Below are 20013 nucleotides of genomic sequence, written 5' to 3'. Positions count from 1 at the left end.
GTAGTTGTTCTTTGAAAGTTTTTTGGGCTGGCGTTTTTTTCCTCAGGAAACGTATCAAAGTTAATGAAGTAGCCACAAGCAGTTCAGTCAATTGTGGAATTGCATCAGGATTCGTTGAAATCACAAGAACCATTTAATCACGTATTACATTGGTGTAGACAGGTGTGTCTTGACGAACTGTTATTTGGTTTTCAAGAGGGATGAGTTCCATAGCATGGTATCTTAGTCCTTCATCTGTTACTGCTGAATTCCCGATGGTGATGAGTCTTTCAGTCTGAACTTCTTGGATAGTAGCGAGGGGAGTGCGTTTGCCACTAGGCCTACTATTTAGTATTGGCCACATAGTGTGGTTTGATGTGATCGATTGACACAAATCTTTTCTCCTTTCTTTCAGCAAGGGGCGCAGAAGTACAGTTCTTGTTCTGGGGATGTCTAGGACAGGTACTGGTTGTCTGTAAGAAGGCCCAAATTCCTTCTTGTCTGCAATTTTCTCTCTGACTAGATCCCCAACTTTTGGGATCCAGATAGGCCTTGCTAGGACGGCTGTTTTTGCCCAGTGGTGGTTGGCTTCAGGAACACGTTGCTTTGTTTCGATCTTAGTTCATTCAGATCCTGTAAATAGCCAAACGATCTTTGATATCAAAGGGTTTATTTTCCACCACTGTGCCTTTACATTCGAGATCAGGAACCACCATTCTTGTCCCAAATAGGACCTCATATGGAGTGACCCCCCCCAGAGAACTTCTTGGCAAATCATTTAATGAGCGTTGGACCCCATAAAGATGTTTGACCCACACATCACCCGAAGCTAATACTCTAGCTATCACAGACTGCTTTATGTCCCGGTGTTTCCTTTCCACAACGGAATTACACTCAGGTCAGAATGGAGAGGAGTACCGCAATGCTACGCTCAAACTGGCCATGGCCTCTTTGTAAGCCCCAGAGCTAAACAAAGGACTCCGATCAGAATGTAGTGTGTTAATTAAGTATGTGCCGATAAAGACTCGCAAATCTTTATAACAGTTCGAGCCTCAGCCGAGTGCTGAGGCCATATCCATAGGAACTTTGACTTAGTGTATATGGGATCGTATTTGTCCAAAAGGACGCCTGCGCGTAGATAGTCTAATGCTGTCTAACAATGGTGTCTGCACTGGTCAGGCTACTTCGTAGTCTGGTGTCTGATGGCACTCTGCACTACGCTGTCTATTGTAGTCCCTGCAGTTATTGATGAAGGTGTGAATCAGTGTATTCATACCAGGCCACCAGTACATCTCTTTTAATATTAATATTGTTTTAGAGATCCCCTGATGTGACAGACCCTCCCCAAGATGTGCATTATAAATCAAAGCTGCTCTACGTTCTATGTTTGAAATTACCCTAACCCCCACTCGAGCAAAAGGAACACTGTTTGCATCAATTACATAAGAGTACCTGAGTGGAAACTTTTTCGGTATCGCTGCACCACTGCCTTTGCTTGGAGCATTGATAGCCAACAATATGTCACTGTCTATTCTCATTTTGGAATGAGTGATCGCAGCGATGGAAGCCGTTTGTACAGTCCCCTTTGCGGCTTCATCAGCCAATGAATTCCCTGAAACGTGACCGCCATCACGTTGATGGCTGAGCGTGTGTACTACGTGAGTATTTTGTAGTCTGTTTCACAACTGAACTACTTGTTCCCAAAGCGTGTTATGCTTTATTGTGCCACCTTTTGCATCTTTGAATCCGTTTTGAAGCCAATTCTGTAAATATTCATTATATGATTAAACACAGTAAAAAGAATCGCACACTATAAGTGTGGGGAATTCGTGATCCTTATTTTCAAGTGCTAATTTGAATGCTTGTAGTTCAGCTCGCTGTGCTGTACAATCTCCTAGAGATTGAGTTTTAGGGACCATAGGTCAAAAGTTACCAATGCGCATGTGACCTTTAATGATTGCTCATGCTGCACTGTAAGTTGGGCTGATCCGTCAGTATAAATTATAAATTCGTACTGATCAAGAGGCAGAATTTCAGTGGGTAGAGGACATTCATGTTAATATTTGCAGGAATGCTTGTGTTTTTCAATCAGGATCAAAAACATAGTCAACATCTGTTGCTGCAAGGGAATTAACCCGATAATATCCATCTTGGATGTAAAGCTTTTGCATTTGGAATGCTTGCTTTGTTAACTGCCTCTGAGGCTGGGACTAGAGTCGTAACAATAATGGGTTTCCTCTGAGCTAGAGCTCTTTCTTTTGCTACAGTACTTTGAACTGCTGTCAGAATTTTTTTCTGTTGAAGTGAAGCGCATTTCCGATTGTGTATACAAATGTGATTTGTATGGAACTGGTACTTTTTCACCCTCATTAAATGTTAAATATGTGAATCTGCATTGACCCGAAATTATTCGGATCATTAAATTGCGTGTATTTACGCATGTTTGTAAGTGATTTGTTGCTAACATGTTAACTTGGAGTGAACGCAATATTTCTGTGTGTTCTTGTGTCCAATTTTTGATTGAAAAATCAGGTTTGAATTATTCGTAGAGAGGTTTAATCCTTTCTGTGTAATTTAGAATGTAAGTTCTTCCAAAATTTAGGAAACCTAGTATTGAATGTAAATTTTTCAGCGTTTTTGGAGGTCTGTGATTTATTCATTGTAGGGTTGGGGCTAGGGTTAGGATTTCTATTGGAACTAGGGACTAGGGCTTCCTATGTCGTTGGTTGTTGGGAGTGGGGTGGGACTAGGGCTAGGGTTAGACCTTTAATTGGAAGTAGCTTCTGGTGTGATTGGTTGCTGGACTAGTTGTGGGACTAAGAGTAGGGTTAGGCTTTCTATTGGAAGTAGGGACTAGGGCTACCTGTACCATTGACTACTTGGGTTGGGACTACTTGTAGGGCTAAGGCCTTTATTGGACGTAGAGATCAGGGTTTTTGAAACTTATTGGGTGCTTGAACTAGGGCTAAGATTGGCAGTAAGGTCCTGGTCTCCTATTGGTTCTATATTTTAGGGTTAGTGTTGTGATTGGATAGTGTTAGGGCTAGGGTTCCCATTAGCTGAAAGGATCACCTGATTACTAGGGCTATAAAAGGCCATGCTTAGGGCGTCTCAGCCCGGGCGTCGAGGCTAAGGGCTGAGAAGACAAGAGCAGTTGCCTGTTTGAGCCTGCTAAGGTCGGAAAGGACAAGGGCAGTTGCCTGTTTGAGCCTGTTAAGGGTGGAGAGGACAAGGGCAGTTGCCTGTTTGAGCCTGTTAAGGGCGGAGAGGTCAAGGGCAGTTGCCTGTTTGAGCCTGTTCAAGACTGATCAGGGCCAGGGCCAGAAATGCTGCCCTTTGTGTGGCATGTTGCTTATATTTTTTGCGTGTGTTTAAGGCGGAAGGTGCATGAGTCAGGGGAGGTGGTGCAGCATGTGGGTCATGTAGTAATGTCCTAAATTGTCCAACGGATTAGAGGCTGTTAGAAGATAGGTGCTGTATTGCTGTATCTGTGTTAGGTGTGGTGGAAGAGTGAAAGCTTGGCATTCAAGTTTGTTACTTTGTGTGGTTTGAAAGGTGAGTATATGTATTTATTTTGTGATGATAAGTATTATGAGGTGTTTTGCTCTGAACATCTTGTTGTGCTGGTGTGTGTGATATGGTTTGCTTTTGAGGTGTAGTGGAAAGGGGTGGCGATATATATGTTTCATGCACTGGATTTGATTGTGTAGTATTGTTTGTGAGAGGAGGTTGTGACGTAGAGGGGGTGGTGATGTGTTTATGAGTGGAGTGTATGTTGTGTGTAGGAGGGAATAAAGTAGAGGTGAGAGTGCTTATCTTAGACTGGTTTGTTGCAAGAGTTACAAAGTGTGGTGGTGTGCAGTGTATGTGTTGTGTGTTAGTGTTATTATGGTAGAAGGGAGAGGAGGGTGTTTGTTGGACAACTGATGTAAGGATCATTATATGTTTGTTAGTGATAACAGGTGGTCTGTTAGGTGTAATTACAGCAGGGAGAGTATGTCTGAATGGGATGTAGTTATGTATGGTGTTGATTGATGTTGTGTTAGTGATGAGTGTATTGGTTAAGTGGTATAGGATAGAGTTGTGTACTGTTTGTGGGTGATGGTAGATATGTGTGGTAGTTGGGATAGTAGGGTGTGTAGATTTGGTTTGGTTGGGTTTGTGGTGCATGCTGGTACATTAATCTGCGCATAGTGTTGTGCGTGGTGTAAATTTGGTGTGAGTATGTTGCTCTGTTTGTGGATGTGGATGGTGTGGGCTGGGTATTGCTAAATGAGAAACCTTTCTAAACTCTTACCTCTGACTCCTCCCCTCCAAAACTCCTTTTTACTCATCCAAAAGCCTCTTCCTACTGCTAAGACCTAAAAAAAAACTTCACTCTTTTATCCCTCCAGTATCCTTTTTAATCAAAATTAACAGACTAACATGTTCACTTCTCAAATTCCATATTCAACTATACTAATATACTGCCCAAATAACTGAATAACATAGATACTACTCAAATTAATTCATATTTATACTACGCTAATTTTCAACACTAATCCGTAATGGGTTCCGGAGTGGCGTGCTACTCGCCAGAAAAGCGCTTCAACACCCATCAGGGGTATCAAGTGCTATATGAATGCAAATCTTTCTTCCCTTTTTATCCCTCCGCTATCCTTCTCACTCCAAGTAACAGACTAATAAATTACTTCATATTTCACCATATTAATTCTCCACTAATCCTTTATAGGCTTCCTGAATAGCGTGTGTCAAGAAGCGATGAATAAATACAAACCTTTGTCCTCTTCTATCGTTCCAAATCCAAATAACTGACTAACCTATCCACCACCTAAAATGTACTTGCATGTTTCACTATACTAATTCAACACTAATCCTCTATGGGTCCCGGAGTATCGTGCTACTCGCCGAAAAAGCGCTTCGACGCCTCGTCAGGGGTAGTAAGCGCTATATAAATGCAATTACAACACAATACAATATCCTAGAAAAAGGACATGAGGTGAGCAATTCTGGAATTTTTAAAGTTGAATTTATAGCCCTTAGAGGCAAAGCCCAGTATAATGGTACTCACCCTGTTCAAGTGCCTATCCAGGTCTTCGCCTGTCAGATAGATGTCATCGACATATGACAATGCCTCATTTTCCTAAATTTGTAGTAACTCTTGCTGAGAATAATCCCGGGCTGTTCTTGAACCCTTGTGGGAGTCAACAGAAGTGACGCTGGGTTCCCATTATTGAGAAAGCTGTTAAGTACCTACTTTCAGGTTCTATGTTTTGACAAAAGAAACCATTTGAAATGTCTAATGTGGTTTTATATTTTTTACACACATGTTATTCATTAATGCTGTACTATGTGCATTTTGTATTAGCAAATGTTTTAGAACCAGTGCTTAAATGTCTGTAATCCAAAACTAGACGATATGTATTGTCTGGTTTGGATACAGGAAACAAAGGATTGTTCTTTGAGGAGGTGCATGTTTCAATCACCCCTTGGTATTCAAGTTGATCTAAGATCTCCCTGACCTGTTTGTTAGCTTCTTGCTTAAATGTGTACTGTCTTTGTGCAATAGGTTGATTTTGTAACTGTATTTTTTGTATCCCATCCTACATGGTTTTTGTATAATGCTGGGGCCTGGGCAACTGCCCATTTCCTGGCATAAGTATATTCTAGGTGAATTGGAATATGGTTGGAGAAGGCTGGCATAATGATGTCCTCGCCATGTGGGCACTCCCTGACAAATTCTGGTGGCCAGTCCCTTTCTGCTAGGAGTATATCATAACCCCTAGAAAGTTTCTCCCAAAAGAGTACTTTCACTTTTCTTGATATGTCTCCCTCCATCCGGAGTGTTATTTCATATAACTTTTGTGGGGTACTAACCCTGGTGTCTACAGTCTCTACTGTTATGTACTCAATCAAGTCCACTATCTCCAGAAGTACCTTTAGGTTCTGGCAAGCTATTGTTACCTCTGCTGCACTATCCAGCATTGCCTGAACCCATTCTCCATTCTTGAGTTGTGTTCTCAGTATTTTTGGCATGTTTGATCTTCAGACATGCTACCTTCTTCTTGGTGAATGGAGGTTTTGATTTGTTTTTCTGAACGTGTTGATCCTCTTTGGACTTCACGCGTTCTTCTTTATGATCTGACCGTCCAATTCTTTCGGGTGCCTATGACAATATCTGAAAGGTATGATAGGAAATTGTATCAGTATCCTGATATATGTCAGTTTTGTTTAATATATTATCCTTATTCCTGAGGTTATACCTCCTTTCAGAGGGCTCCTTTTGAGAAGGCCTACCTCAGGATTCAGAACGTTTCTGTTTTGAATTTTGTTTATTAGTTTCCAACTTCTTTTTATAAGATGTAGGATGCTGTTTAATGGAGTCCTTTTCAGGACCCTCAGACAGTTGTGGTTTCAAGGTTTTCCACCCAAAGTGTCTCTGCCTAATTCTGCATAAGATTTTTCTATTATTCTTGGTAGTTCTTGTTGATGTTCTGTTACATCAAATTCCCTTAAGCATTGGCGGATCGCCACTGATGCTGCCTCCCCTTTAATATTAGATAATAATATTGTTGATACCTGGTAGAAATTTTTCAGTAATTGCATACTTAAATTCAGAGCAGGCTCTGCCCCATATTCATTTTGAATTTGTTTCAGGACTTCTGGTATTACCGAAATTGCTGGAACACCATGTGTTTTAGTATAGATGGCAGCAAAGACTGTGCCCGAAGTGGTGTAGTCTTTCAGTTGTGGTGTGATCCCCATTGGTAAACAGATTGTTAGGATTCTGTGTTTCTCATAAGGGCTAGTATTAGGAAATACTGCTTCGATTTGAGCAATTTTTGAGCTGTCCTGAATGGAATTTTTTCACGCTTTGTGGGCATTTTACCCATGACTGTGTGTAAAGTCTGTGGAGTAATTTGTAGAGTATTACTCTGTTGAGGTGTTTGATATGGAATGGTTATTGGTGGTTGAACTGTGAAAGTCTGCATGACATATTGGACTAATTGTCTGTACATTTTTTTTAACTCTTTTATTTGAGTAAGTTATTGATCGTCTGACATCTCTTCGATGTCAGGATGAGGTGTGCAGCGGCTAAAATCAGCCATGTTGCTCCTGGTCTACCTCGTGGACCGAACCTGGTAATGTTTTTGTGATGTTTTAGAGCACCTTTAAGCCAGAGATCATGCTCCTGGTTTGTGAGTAGAATTTCAATATCCTCTAAAGGAATATATTCCCCAGGTGGATCATCTTCCTTAAAGAAATGAAACACTTGTGTTATTCGATTTGATTCTGGGAATAAAATCAGTGAGTAGAATACCTCTGTCTGAAATGATTTGTGTGCCTCTATCACGAAAACTGCTCTACCACCTCTAGGTGTTAGGCCGTGTTTTATAAGTTTTAGAGTGATGGCTCGCTTTATGTGGATGGATAGGAATCGCATCCTCATCGGTTTCATTAAAACCGGTAGTATTTACAGCGAGATGTAATGCTTAATTGATCCCCGTTATTGGACATTCTTGTTTGAAAAATGTAGAACAAGTTTCAAGCAAACAAAGATAAGGTGCACAACATTTTGGAACACTGTATCCTTCAACGTTGATCAAACCAAACAGCTAATACAGGATTTTTGTCCTATTCAGTTTTGGCGGATACTTATCCCTATGGAGTATGTGAGTAGGGGTCCTGAGAAAAGCACGACTGAGTTACTTCAGTATCTAGCGTTAAATTACTGTCTTATCAAACCATTGGGCACCATGTAGTGTAGTTCCCATATAATAGGCACTTTAAATAATATACACTATAGTTTAGGCATAGGACTGATGTCAGTATGTCCCTATCGAGTATATAAACTTAATTACTTTGTGTGCCAGCTAACACTGAGTCCACTAGAAACTCGTTGTAGAACAAGAAGGGAGTAGTTACTGACAACCGCATAAACATGACAACTTTGTTTCCCTTTAGAATCGGAACACTTTCAGAAATGTGTAAACAATAGATAACAATTTCACTCAGCTAATCGTGCATGCTTAGTTTCTGCAGAGTTACACAGAAAGAGTAGAGGGGGCGTTTCAAAAAGAAGGATTTATTGAACAGTCTTATTTCTTGTGTAAGAGATATGTGGTGTTACAATTATAAGACAGTCTGCAAGATATATAATATACAGCGTAAGCAGTAGAAAGAAATAATACTGCACACATATTCATAGACATACACATAAATAACACAGGCTAAAATGTGAGTACTCATACAATGCTTTCTCTAACTAGTTCTACCCCAGTGTACCTAACCTAAGTGTAGTACAAGGTAAGAAGTAGGTGCTGTATTCTATAGTATGGTTAGCTATAGTGTTTGTTATGCTAAATTTGTATGCCAAGTGTCCCTCTAGGTTCTAGTCAGCTCCATACCTTGCGAATGAGAGAGGTTGGAATCTCTTTCCGGGTCTCGAACTCTGACACCCTGCAAAGGGAGCCAGAACACTGGAAGCTGGATTCTCTGGTAGCAGGGTTAACAGCATCTTGTCAGTACGTCAGGCCGGGACACAGGCTCCTCTAAGTCCAAGTCTCCTCGTTACTTGCCATGGGGAGTGCAGCCAAATCGAGCCATGATAAGGGAAGGAATATTTATACCTGGAAGGGCCTTAGGAATTTTTGCATTGACGTAAAGTCAGGCAGAGGAAGAAGTCAGGAATGAACCCCTAGGGTTTAGCGGTTCATGCTTAATAAAAGAGTTCTTGGAGACGTTGGGGTGGACGGATGTAGGTGACCATGCCTGTATTTGGATAGCATGGCTAATGCCTAAATAAGGACTGGGATTTTATGCCTATATAAGGGCAATGCAAATTGTGCCTATATAAGGACATGATTCAGGAAAACCTATATACGGACATCTAAATCGATACACAACAACAGGAGCACAGACACGGGGATATGCATGAGCAGGGGCATCAACACAAGGACACTAATAGGCAGGGGCATAGGTAGGAGCGAACAGAATCACTGACAAGAGGACAGGAGTTGACAGGATCACAGACACAAGGACAAGGATGGTCAGGGACACAGACATGAGGAGTGTGGATGTGGGGTTAAGGGTAGGGGCATTGATGCGAGGACAGGTGTGGATAGGATCACAGATTCAAATGAGAACCACAGTGACCTGAGTGTTATGGGTAGGGGCACAGACACAAGGACAGGAATGGGCAGGAGCTCAGATACGAAGTCTGGACTGGGCAGGAGCACAGACATGAGGACAGTGACTGGCAGGATCACACACACAAGGACAGAAGTGGACAGGATCACAGACACAAACAAAGACTGGGGTGATCAGAGAGTTAGGGAGTAGGTGCACAGACACAAGGACAGGAACGGGCATTGTCACAGACAGAAGTGGGCAGGGCACAACCACGAGGACAAGAGTGGGCAAAAGCACTGGCACAAGGCCAGGAGTGGGCATAGGCACAGACATGAGGACAGGAGCGGGAAGGATCACACACCAGAGGCCAGTAGTGGGCAGGGGCTGGCAGGATCACAGCCAGGATTGGGCAGGGGCACATCAATGAGGATAGAAGAAGGCAGAAGAAAAGGTACGAGGCTGTGAGTGGACACAGGCACAGAAACGAGGAGAGGAGTAGGCAGATGCATGGGTATGAGGTCGGGATTAGGCACAGACATAACGACAAGAGTGAGCAGTGAGCTGCCCGCTGCCCTGATTGCCCGCCCCATCCTCCTCAGCAGCGCCGCCTGACTGAAATTCCCACAGAGCAGCAGAAAACAAGGCCAGCAATAAAAAATAGCAAGCACATTACAGAATAAAGACCATGTATGAACGTGTTTTGTAGCCAAAGCGGTTTCAGGCAAAAACAAACAAACAAAAAGAACAAAAAAACACTCAAGAAGTGTGCACGTCCCTGCTCATTCCCACGGCAATACTCTATGGTGGTTAACTTGTATGAAAAGGTAGGACATGCACCAACCATCAGCCAATGGCAGTCTTCCATTTCTAAATGGCACACACAAAAGCCAATCTTAAGAATAGGAGGAATCAGACCACACAAAACAGTAGTTACAACTGATTGTCTCACAGAGCAAGACCTGTTTAGGCTCGACCTAAAAGGGACAAACAGGGAAGGGAAAAGGAAGATAGTCCCAGAGTGCATACGGATTTTTTGGTCAGGTTGAAGGATATTGGCAACTAACAATCCTTTCACATGGAATTTCAATTTTTGTGCACACAAAACTTTTTTTTATGCTACATCTGTTTATTTGCTTCCTGTTTATCTAGCTCTATATAGCATGTGAGTAGTGCTAACAGGAATGGTGAATTGTGAATATTTCTAAGCCATGTCACACCTGATCTTGGGTAGAGGATAAGGGCCTGTTTTTGAGTTCGCTAGCAATAGAATTTTTACTAATTTCTGGAAATAATTGGTAAACACGGAGGAGACAACGCCTGATGTTCATCCACCATGCCACCCGTATTCAGAGGGCAGATTCTTCTCTGTGTTCTGGGCTTACCTGCAGGGTACAGTGGAAACCTAAATCATCTGTGGCAAAAACGTTCAAACCAGCCCCACATCAGAGGAGGGCGTTAGTAGCATGGATCCATCTGGATATGGTCCGGTCATGCGTTCTCCCAGGGAAGTGCCAGAGTGGAAGCAAGGCCAGTCGTGTCCGCCTTACCTACAGGCAGAACACATTTGGTTTTCCATTACTGGTGAACTTTATGTCAGATGCTAGTTATGTGGAATGAATGACTGGTTGAGTGACTTCCATTTCTACAGTTCTGATGCTGTTACTGAGTACCAATACTGTACATAGGTCAGACACAACTGACTTGTGTTGCACGATCTACACCACGGTGAAACTCTGGTATAAAGATAAGCTCATTTCAATGCTAAATATTGGTGTCTTTGGTTAAGCCATGTCTTCCGTTGTATTATGGGTTTGAATGATTGTAGATAACAAGGCTTCTTGTTCCACCTCCAGCCATGGCTTGTCCTGCTAACAGCCACTATGAGATCTGCACACTGACCTGCGATGACACCTGTGCCTCGGTGATTGAGCCCTCCCCGTGCAGTGGAGTCTGCTTTGAAGGCTGTGAGTGCGACGGCGGGTTCCTATGGAATGGAGACAGTTGTATGTCTATGGAGAATTGTGGCTGTGTCTACAATGGGCAGTACATTCCGGTAGGTGATCGCGTATCCATCACACCCATGGATGGTGCTATGAACTCATTGTATTGTATTGTATCAACATTTATAAAGCGCGCTGTAACCCTTCAGGCATCCTTGCGCTGCTATGAGCCTATGGCTGCTGCTATGAACCCATGCATATTTCAAAGAACCCATGGATGGTGCTATGAACCAATGGGTGCTGCTATGAGCCCATGGCTGCTGCTATGAGTCCATGGCTGCTGCTATGAACCCATGCATAGTTCAATAAATCTATGGATGGTGCTTTGAACCCATGCTGCTGCTATGAGCCCATGACTGCTGCTATGAACCCATGACTGCTGCTATGAACCCATGCATAGTTCAATGAATCTATGGATGGTGCTTTGAACCCATGCTATGAACCCATGGCTGCTGCTGTGAGGCCATGGCTGCTGCTCTAAGCCCATGGCTGCCGCTATGAACCCATGCATATTTCAATGAACCCATGGATGGTGCTATTAACCCATGACTGCTGCTATAAACCCACGGCTGCTGCTGTGTGGCCAAGGCTGCTGCCTTGAGTCCATGGTTGCTGCTATGAGCCCCTAGCTGCTGCTATGAGCCCATGGCTGCTGCTATGAACCCATACATTTTTCGATGAACTCTTGAATTTTGCTATTAATGCCACTATTCTCTGGGTGGTGTCATATGTGGAGACATGAAACAGGGGTGTAACTACGCGTATACTGGAATGAGGAGGTGGTGGGTAGCAAAGAATGTAAATTGCCTACGATTCCACACTAACTTCAAAATAACTCCAGTCATATCATGCACATATGTGGGAGAGCCCAGGCTACTGCACTGTGAAGGAAGCGCTCACCGCTGTCTTCTATAAGCAAAGCGTTTATCAGACATGCATAATCCAGCCACTCTCAATTTACAGATGAGGATTTCAGGAATAGGGACCAAGAACTAAGAAGCAATACTACTAATTCTTGAAGGTGGAAATTCAACTGAAATCTAGTCAGTGACAGGGTGCAAAACTGTAAGAAGGTGTAGGGTATAACATCTCACATGGAGCGAAGTTTCTACAACGTGTGAGAATATTTAAAGGTGTTACTGGGTGAGACGATTGAATATAAAAAAGTTTTCTAGGTTGCAAGCAAGCATCATCCTGTTAATTCTTACAAGGACTTCACCCCAAACGTTCTTAATAATTAAGCATCCAAAACCGAGGGTTGTCATCATGAGTGGCTCCCGCATCCCTCCCCCTCCTCTGAATTACCATTGCTAGGGGTCACATTAATTCCAGTACTGTGAAATGTCTGTAATTATACGATTTGGAGGAATGACGCGCGGGAATATGTGATCCTGTGCTGATTTTTGCATGGTTTTCCCCAGTGTTTCACATGGATATTTCGTCTTGTTTTCGTCTTGTTTCATTAATCAAAATCTCCCTGTGAAGCACAAACATGCAATAATTTCGGTGGGCCCAGTCACTTTCATCGGAATGAAAGGGCCAATCGTAATGAAGACCCAGATTTTTTTACCACAGTGTGGAAAATTACTCGTAAAACATGGATCATTGCCACTTAAGTTTTCGTCCTCAATAAAATATGCCACCATTACTATGAAAGAAAAAAAAATCATGCAAACTAACATCTGGCAGAAGACGATAACAGAACTGGAATAGATGAAAAGGGAAGGGTTCATCTGTTTGGACCTTGGCAGAAGATTGTCACTTCATTTTTGTAGATAGAAATCGACTTCAAATCATAGACAGTCTTGGGGGATATTCTCAAGAACGTGTGATAATTATCGCAAAATTGGCCTAACGCAACTCTTCACATAGCAGTCCATCGCTGGAAAATACCGTTGTGTTAACATTGAATTCTCAACACAGCAGTACCTTGCGATAGTCTCACGATAACGAGTTGCATGCCCACTTTAAAATTAACGCGACGCCGCAAAAAAGCGAAAAGCGGCGATGAGGCTAATCGCCTTACAAAAAACAGCGATAACCAGCGACAGGCCTGGCAATTCCCACACATCCCCAGTGGTCCACTATTGTCTGCACGTTGATGGAATGTGTGTGCTTTCTGTTGCGGTAATTGTGTGCAGTGTTGGCAGGGGGCACAAGTAGAACATGTTTGCAGTTGATTGCCGCAACACGTGCGGGAAGCCAGCTGTGGTGTAGAAGCTGTGTATGGTGTCCAGCAGCTCCAGGGCAGTTTGGGGCAGTGAATGTGCTGGGGTACCAAGCTGATGATGGCATCCAAGACAATTGTGATGAACTTTGATAGGCCTGGCTGTGAGACTCCTCCGACTCTGGCAGTTGTTGCTTGAAAGGTACCAGAGGCCAACAGATGCAGCACAGCCAGCAGCTTTGTCTGTGGAGGGATGTTGGTTGACCACTGTGTTGGCACCGTCAGCCTGAGGGCAATGATGTTCAGGATGCGGAGGATGGTTGTCCTTTTGAGCCTGTATTGGGCAATGACACCCTCTGGTGTTAGGTCTGTGAGGCTGGTGCGTTTTCTGAAGGTCCGCTGTGTTTGTCTGCGCTGCCTCTGTGATAGTCCGGAGGGGGAGGGGGGGCAGTGATGGGCCTTGGTGTGGTGGCAGTGGGTGTTGTGGCCCTCTTGGGCCTCCAAGCTACATGGCCAGTAGCTCCATGGCATCTGTTGTTCTTCAGGTGTGGCTCTGGGCTGGGCTCCCTTTTCTGGTGCAGGTTGTCATCCGACTTTACACCAGGTAAGAGCAGGTATTAAATCCTTGCTGATATGCGCCTTATCGACTGTTTTGGGATCTTATCGCCAAACTGGCTGGTCGTTGAGAATGTTGCGGAGTGATGTTGTCACGGCTTTTTGCACGGGAACGCATACTCTGCATCTCATTAGCGTTAGTTGCCGTGGTCATCTGTGGTGATGTTTTTTTGTGGCTGCTATCACAGGTAAACTGGTGATATGGGCTGTTAGCACCAGCTTTTGAATGGGGCGATTAATTTATCGCCACTTTAGCTGCGATAAAATGCCAATAACTCGTCGATAAGTCCTTGAGAATATGCCCCCTTGTGTATCAGAGCTAGAGGTGACCTGAGGGGCTTCTGCATTCCCAATCCTTAATCTCACCCACGGTTTCTCCATTTCACACTTAAATGAGGTCCACCTGCACGTGTTTCCTATTATCCTCTCAAAGACTCTGTCTCGACTGTGTCCAGTGTTCAGTCTCTTAAACTGATTCATCTCTTAGCCACGGCCTTGCTGTACTACTTCCTTTGAGAGAACCTAGACCAGAGCAGTTCAAACTGATGCCCCGACCAGTTGCTGCTGCCCAGAGCATCTGTCTAGGATGCCACAGCCATCAGCACCCTATACATCTCACCAATAACGCATCCGTGTGTACCCACAAACATTTCACAGCGCTTTGTGAATAAACAGTTGTCCGGCTATCTGCAACACAACCAAGTACTGAATAATACACATGCAGGGTTCAGACCATCACACACCAAAGAAACAGCTTTGTTAGCTGTTTCTCTTAACTTGAGACCTGTACTGGATAAAGGAAAGTCAGCCACCCTAATTTTGTTAGACTTCTTGGCAGCTTCTAACACCGGATGTCCCTTCATTTTGCTTAAAGGACTGTTTGAGATGGGAATCTGTAAGTAAAGCATTCAAATATATATTGCCCTTGTTGACAGAAGGATTTGGGCTGGTTTTAGACCATTTCACTCCTACCTAGCCTCACTAAAATTTGGTGTCCCTCCACTGCTGAATATGAGTTGTGGGAGTTCACAAATTCTTATTTTTTTGGGCAGGATCTGACTGTTGATATTTACCGAGTGCAGGAGAGGGAGAGATAGAGAAAGAAGGCAAACCCTGCCCTAAAGGAGAAAGCAAGAAACTGCAAGAGCATGGAAAGTGGTAGTGGATTAAAGACTACTTGGTACCGACCACCAGCTTTGAAGCAGAGCTGCTGCACCTTCATTCTTCCACAAATCAATCACTGAGTACCACAAGGACCTTCATTGAATCCTACACTTCCTAATGTGTATATGGCTAGGCTCGTCTGGTTTTAGTTTTGATACACTGTCATAGCACTACTGCTTAATTTAGGCTGTGGTTTCTGTACTCTGCACTAGCACCTAACTATCAATACCGGCACTTATGACAGTCTGCCACATGGTGGCGCTGTTTTTCTAATTTAAAGATGAGCACAACAACAATTGTTTATTAATTCAGCATACATTACAAAATCTAGTACCTACCACGAAAGCCATTCTTATAGCTTTGGGGGCTTGGACTAGTCAGAATTGTCACACTTGTAGAAGTCTGATGGTTAGTAGTTGTGGTGTTGCTGTAATTGGCAAAGCTGTCAGTAGCATTGGGCAGAGCAAACGGAAGTGGCTTCCTGTCAAGGGCATAGCACATAGTGTTTTACAAATTAAGCACTGGCGTGGCACTAGTTAATTATCTCAATCACTGAAATCATAAACTCAATCCAAGAAAGGTTTAGAGCCTGAATGCTGGGCCCTCATGCTAATTGAATCACAACACAGACACACTGTATGCAGTTGGTTAACTGGCCACGAGCACGTGCACCCGGACCCCTTTATTAACAGGCTCACGTTTCTTGTAACACCTGTGGTGGATGGGTGTGGGGTGCATGTGTTCCCACTCCCCCAAGGGAGTGGCTAACAAACTCATTGTCTGCTAAGACACTAGAACGTGTCCAGCAGGACCCAGCATTCCTCCCAAATTTTAATGAAGACAAAACAATCACTTGTCCAACCTGTAGGGGTAAACAATTAACTATACACCACAGGTTCCATCACCTTCTTGTGTCAGGCAGCAGGAAGACAGCAGACAAGGGCTGGTGACTCTGACTGCAGCAGGACGATCTCGACGGTCACTTATAATTTAACCTGAGTGGTTCAGGACACGAACGCTGGCTTGGAGACGTCAGCTGCACTCTTGTACCATGCCGGTGGAAACATGTCTTTTAGTTTGAGGTTGTCCCACTTTTGCTGACATTGAGGATGGAATCTGTGCTCGCAGGCAGGTCACTCCCCACGCCACCACACAACCACCTGCTGCCTTGTTTCCTCCTGCTGCCTGCTGCTGCCTCCTGGTTGCCTGCCGTCGTCTCACGCTCCTTCCTTCCCGCCGCTGCGTCCCTGAAACCCCGCCCCCTGATCCCCATTTGCCACCCCGCTCCCGCCTCCCAGCTGCTCCTCCCTCCCTATCCACCTCTTAAGGGGGGCGCTCAGTGGCGTAGGAGTGACCTTTGACCCTGCTCGCAGGCAGGTCGCTCCCCACACCACCACACAGCCACCTACTGCCTCGTTTCCTCCTGCTGCCTACGGCTGCCTCCTGGCTGCCTGCCACCGTCTCCCGCTCCTTCCCTCCCGTCGCTGCATCCCTGCGGCCCCGCCCCCCTGATCCCCATTGGCCACCCCACTCCCGCCTCCCAGCTTCTCCTCAGGCCGCGCTGCTGGCGCGCCAAAGGCTAGCCCGTCTGCGCCCGTCCGCGCCTGGACCACACCCTGCGCCCAGCGCCAGAACCCCTGTACCCCACGAATGCCACAACTCCAGATTCCGCTACGACGCCAGCACCCTCTGCACACTCAACGCTGGCCGAAACCACACCTGCTTCTAAGCCACCGCGAAACAGATTCACGGACTTTCTCCTGCCACACCTGCAGCTTCACCTGTGACAGAACCACCAAACCTCCAAGGACTGGACCACCCACCTCTGCTGCATACTCCTCAACACCCGCTCCGCACGCAAACACGACGTCGAGCTCTGGGATCTGCTTGACACCTCCGCCCCAGACGTGGATTTCCTGGCTGAGATCTGGTGGAACGACTCCCTGGAGTGCAGGCTCAGCTGTCGCTCCCATTCGTCGCCCCGCTCCCGCCACCCAGCTGACCCTCCCTCCCGGCTCCTTACTTAAGGGGACCGCGCCAGGTGCAGGGAGCCTGCACTCCAGGTGAGGTCGCCCCCACGCACCACCGCTCTCTGCCTCGTTTTTCTGCCTGCTTCCTGCTTCCTGACGCCGGACGACCCAGCCGCCGCTGAGCCGCCCGACTCACCACTTTCCCGCCGCTGCCTCCCTGCGGCCCCGCCCCTCTCCTGCCCATTCGCCGCCCCGCTCCCGCCACCCAGCTGACCCTCCCTCCCGGCTCCTTACTTAAGGGGACCGCGCCAGGTGCAGGGAGCGACCGCTGAGCCTGCACCCCAGGTGAGGTCGCCCCCATGCACCACCGCTCTCTGCCTCGTTTTTCTGCCTGCTTCCTGCTTCCTGACGCCGGACGACCCAGCCGCCGCTGACCCGCCCGACTTACCACTTTCCCGCCGCTGCCTCCCTGCGGCCCGCCCCCTCCTGCCTATTCGCCGCCCCGCTCCCGCCACCCAGCTGACCCTCCCTCCCAGCCCCTTACTTATGACGCCCCCTTGCACGCGCAGCGGTCACGCGCCGATTGTGCGCCGAAGGAGCGCCAAAGGCAAGCCCGTCTGCGCCCGTCCGCGCCCAGTGCCAGGACCCCTGGCCCCTGCCGATGCAAGACGACCCGACAGACCACGACGCCGCCGCCCTCAACGCACTCAATGCCGGCCGGAACCCCGCCTGCTGCCGAGCCACCCCGAGATGCATCCACGGACCCTTCACCTGCAAGGCCTGCAAGTTCACCTCCCTCCGAACCTGCACCGCACCCGCCAAGCCAAGCACCAGCAGCAACCACCTCAAGTGCATCCTGCTCAACACCCGCTCCGTCCACAGACACGCCGTGGAACTCTGGAACCTCCTCGACGCAACATCACCAGACGTCGCCTTCCTCACGGAAACCTGGATGAACGTCTCCTCAGTCCCCGACATCGCCATCGCCATCCTGGACGGGTACAAGATCATCAGGAGGGACCGCATCAACCAGACCGGAGGAGGCATCGCCATCGTCCACAGGAACACCATCCGCATCACGACCGACTCCAACGACACCTTCGCCGCCGCCGAGCACCTCCACTTCCAGATTAACACCGACCCAAAGACGACCCTCAGAGGCACCCTCGTCTACAGACCCCCGGGACCACGCACACAATTCAGCGAAGACATCACAGACTTCATTAGCCCGCACGCCCTCCCCTCCGCTGACTACATCCTCCTTGGAGACCTCAACTTCCACCTGGAGAACAACAAGGACCGCAACACCGCCGCCCTGCTGGACAACCTCGCCAACCTCGGACTCAAGCAACTGGTCAACACCCCCACCCACTACGCCAGCCACACGCTTGATCCCGTCTTCTCATCCAGCAAGCACATCACCTTCAGCCACTCCACCGGACTCCACTGGACCGACCACAGCTGCATCCACTTCAGCTTCAGAAGAACCACGACCCACCACCGCCCGCTACAGGTTCCCCACAGAAGCTGGAGCAAGATCACCGCTGACCAGCTCACCACCTCCCTCAGCCAGAACCCACCCGCCAGCACAACGGACCCCAATGAAGCAGCCCGCAACTTCACGCAGTGGCTGACCGCCTGCGCCGATGACATCGCACCACTGAAGAACCCTCCCAGCAGACCCAGAAGCAAGAAGGCATCCTGGCTCACCGACGAACTCAAGGACTCCAAGAAGACCTGTCGCACCCTCGAGAAAGCCTGGCTCCTCGACCAGACCACTGACAACATGACCGCCCTCAAACACGCCACCCGCAAGCACCACCAGCTTATCCGCGCCACCAAGAAGAAATCACTGAAGGAACGACTGGACAACAACGCCCACGACAGCAAGGAACTCTTCAGCATCGTCAAGGAGTTCTCCAACCCCAGCACCGGCAACAACGACATCACTCCATCACAAGATCTCTGCGATTCCCTCGCCTCGTTCTTCCACCGCAAGATCGCCGACATCCACAACAGCTTCAGCGCACCATCCACGCACCCAACCGTTGAACCAACGCCCCCCACCACCACCCTCCGCAGCCACCGACGACATCCGAGCCCTGCTCGACAACGGGGAAACAGCGGCACTCATCCTCCTGGACCTTTCTGCAGCGTTCGACACTGTCTGCCACCGCACCCTAGTTCAACGCCTCCGCGACATCGGCATCCAAGCGAAGGCACTGGAGTGGATCATCTCGTTCCTTGCCGGAAGAACACAGAGAGTCCGCCTCCCCCCGTTTCGATCCGAGGCTACCGAAGTCATCTGCGGCGTACCGCAAGGATCATCACTCAGCCCCACTCTCTTCAACGTCTACATGAGACCTCTTGCAGCCATCGCAGGCCAACACAACCTCAACATCATCTCCTACGCCGACGACACCCAGCTGATCCTCTCCCTCACAAGAGACCCCGACACCGCCAGAACCAGCCTACACGAAGGGATGAAAGATGTCGCCGAGTGGATGAAGAACAGCCGCCTGAAACTGAACTCAGACAAGACGGAAGTCCTCATCTTGGGACCATCGCCCTCCACCTGGGACGACTCCTGGTGGCCCCCCGCCCTGGGCACAGCACCCAAGCCAACAGACCACGCACGCAACCTGGGCTTCATCCTGGACTCCTCACTCTCGATGACCAGACAAGTCAACGCCGTCTCCTCATCGTGCTTTCACACCCTGCGCATACTTCGCAAGATCTTCCGATGGATCCCGACCGAAACCAGGAAGACGGTCACCCAAGCACTCGTCACCAGCCGACTGGACTACGGAAACACCCTCTACGCCGGAACCACAGCCAAGCTACAGAAAAGACTCCAACGCATCCAGAACGCCTCCGCCCGACTCATCCTGGACATCCCCCGACGCAGCCACATCTCCGGCCATCTGAGAGACCTGCACTGGCTCCCCGTCAACAAGAGGATCACGTTCCGGCTCCTCGCCCACGC

At 47.3% G+C, this 20013-nt stretch overlaps 1 protein-coding gene across 1 annotated transcript in view; it reads left to right on the top strand.

Moving 5' to 3' along the window:
• LOC144769652 (IgGFc-binding protein-like) overlaps positions 1-20013 on the top strand; it is a 620904-nt gene that overhangs the window by 551031 nt on the left and 49860 nt on the right. Inside the window, exon 17 of the mRNA XM_078653827.1 lies at positions 10965-11164. Coding sequence (XP_078509953.1) covers positions 10965-11164 — 200 coding nt within the window. The remainder of the gene's footprint in view (positions 1-10964; positions 11165-20013) is intronic.

This window comes from Lissotriton helveticus, chromosome 7, assembly GCF_964261635.1.
Source record: "Lissotriton helveticus chromosome 7, aLisHel1.1, whole genome shotgun sequence".
In the NCBI taxonomy this organism is placed as follows: domain Eukaryota; kingdom Metazoa; phylum Chordata; class Amphibia; order Caudata; family Salamandridae; genus Lissotriton; species Lissotriton helveticus.
This window is presented reverse-complemented; position numbering and strand designations above follow the sequence as displayed.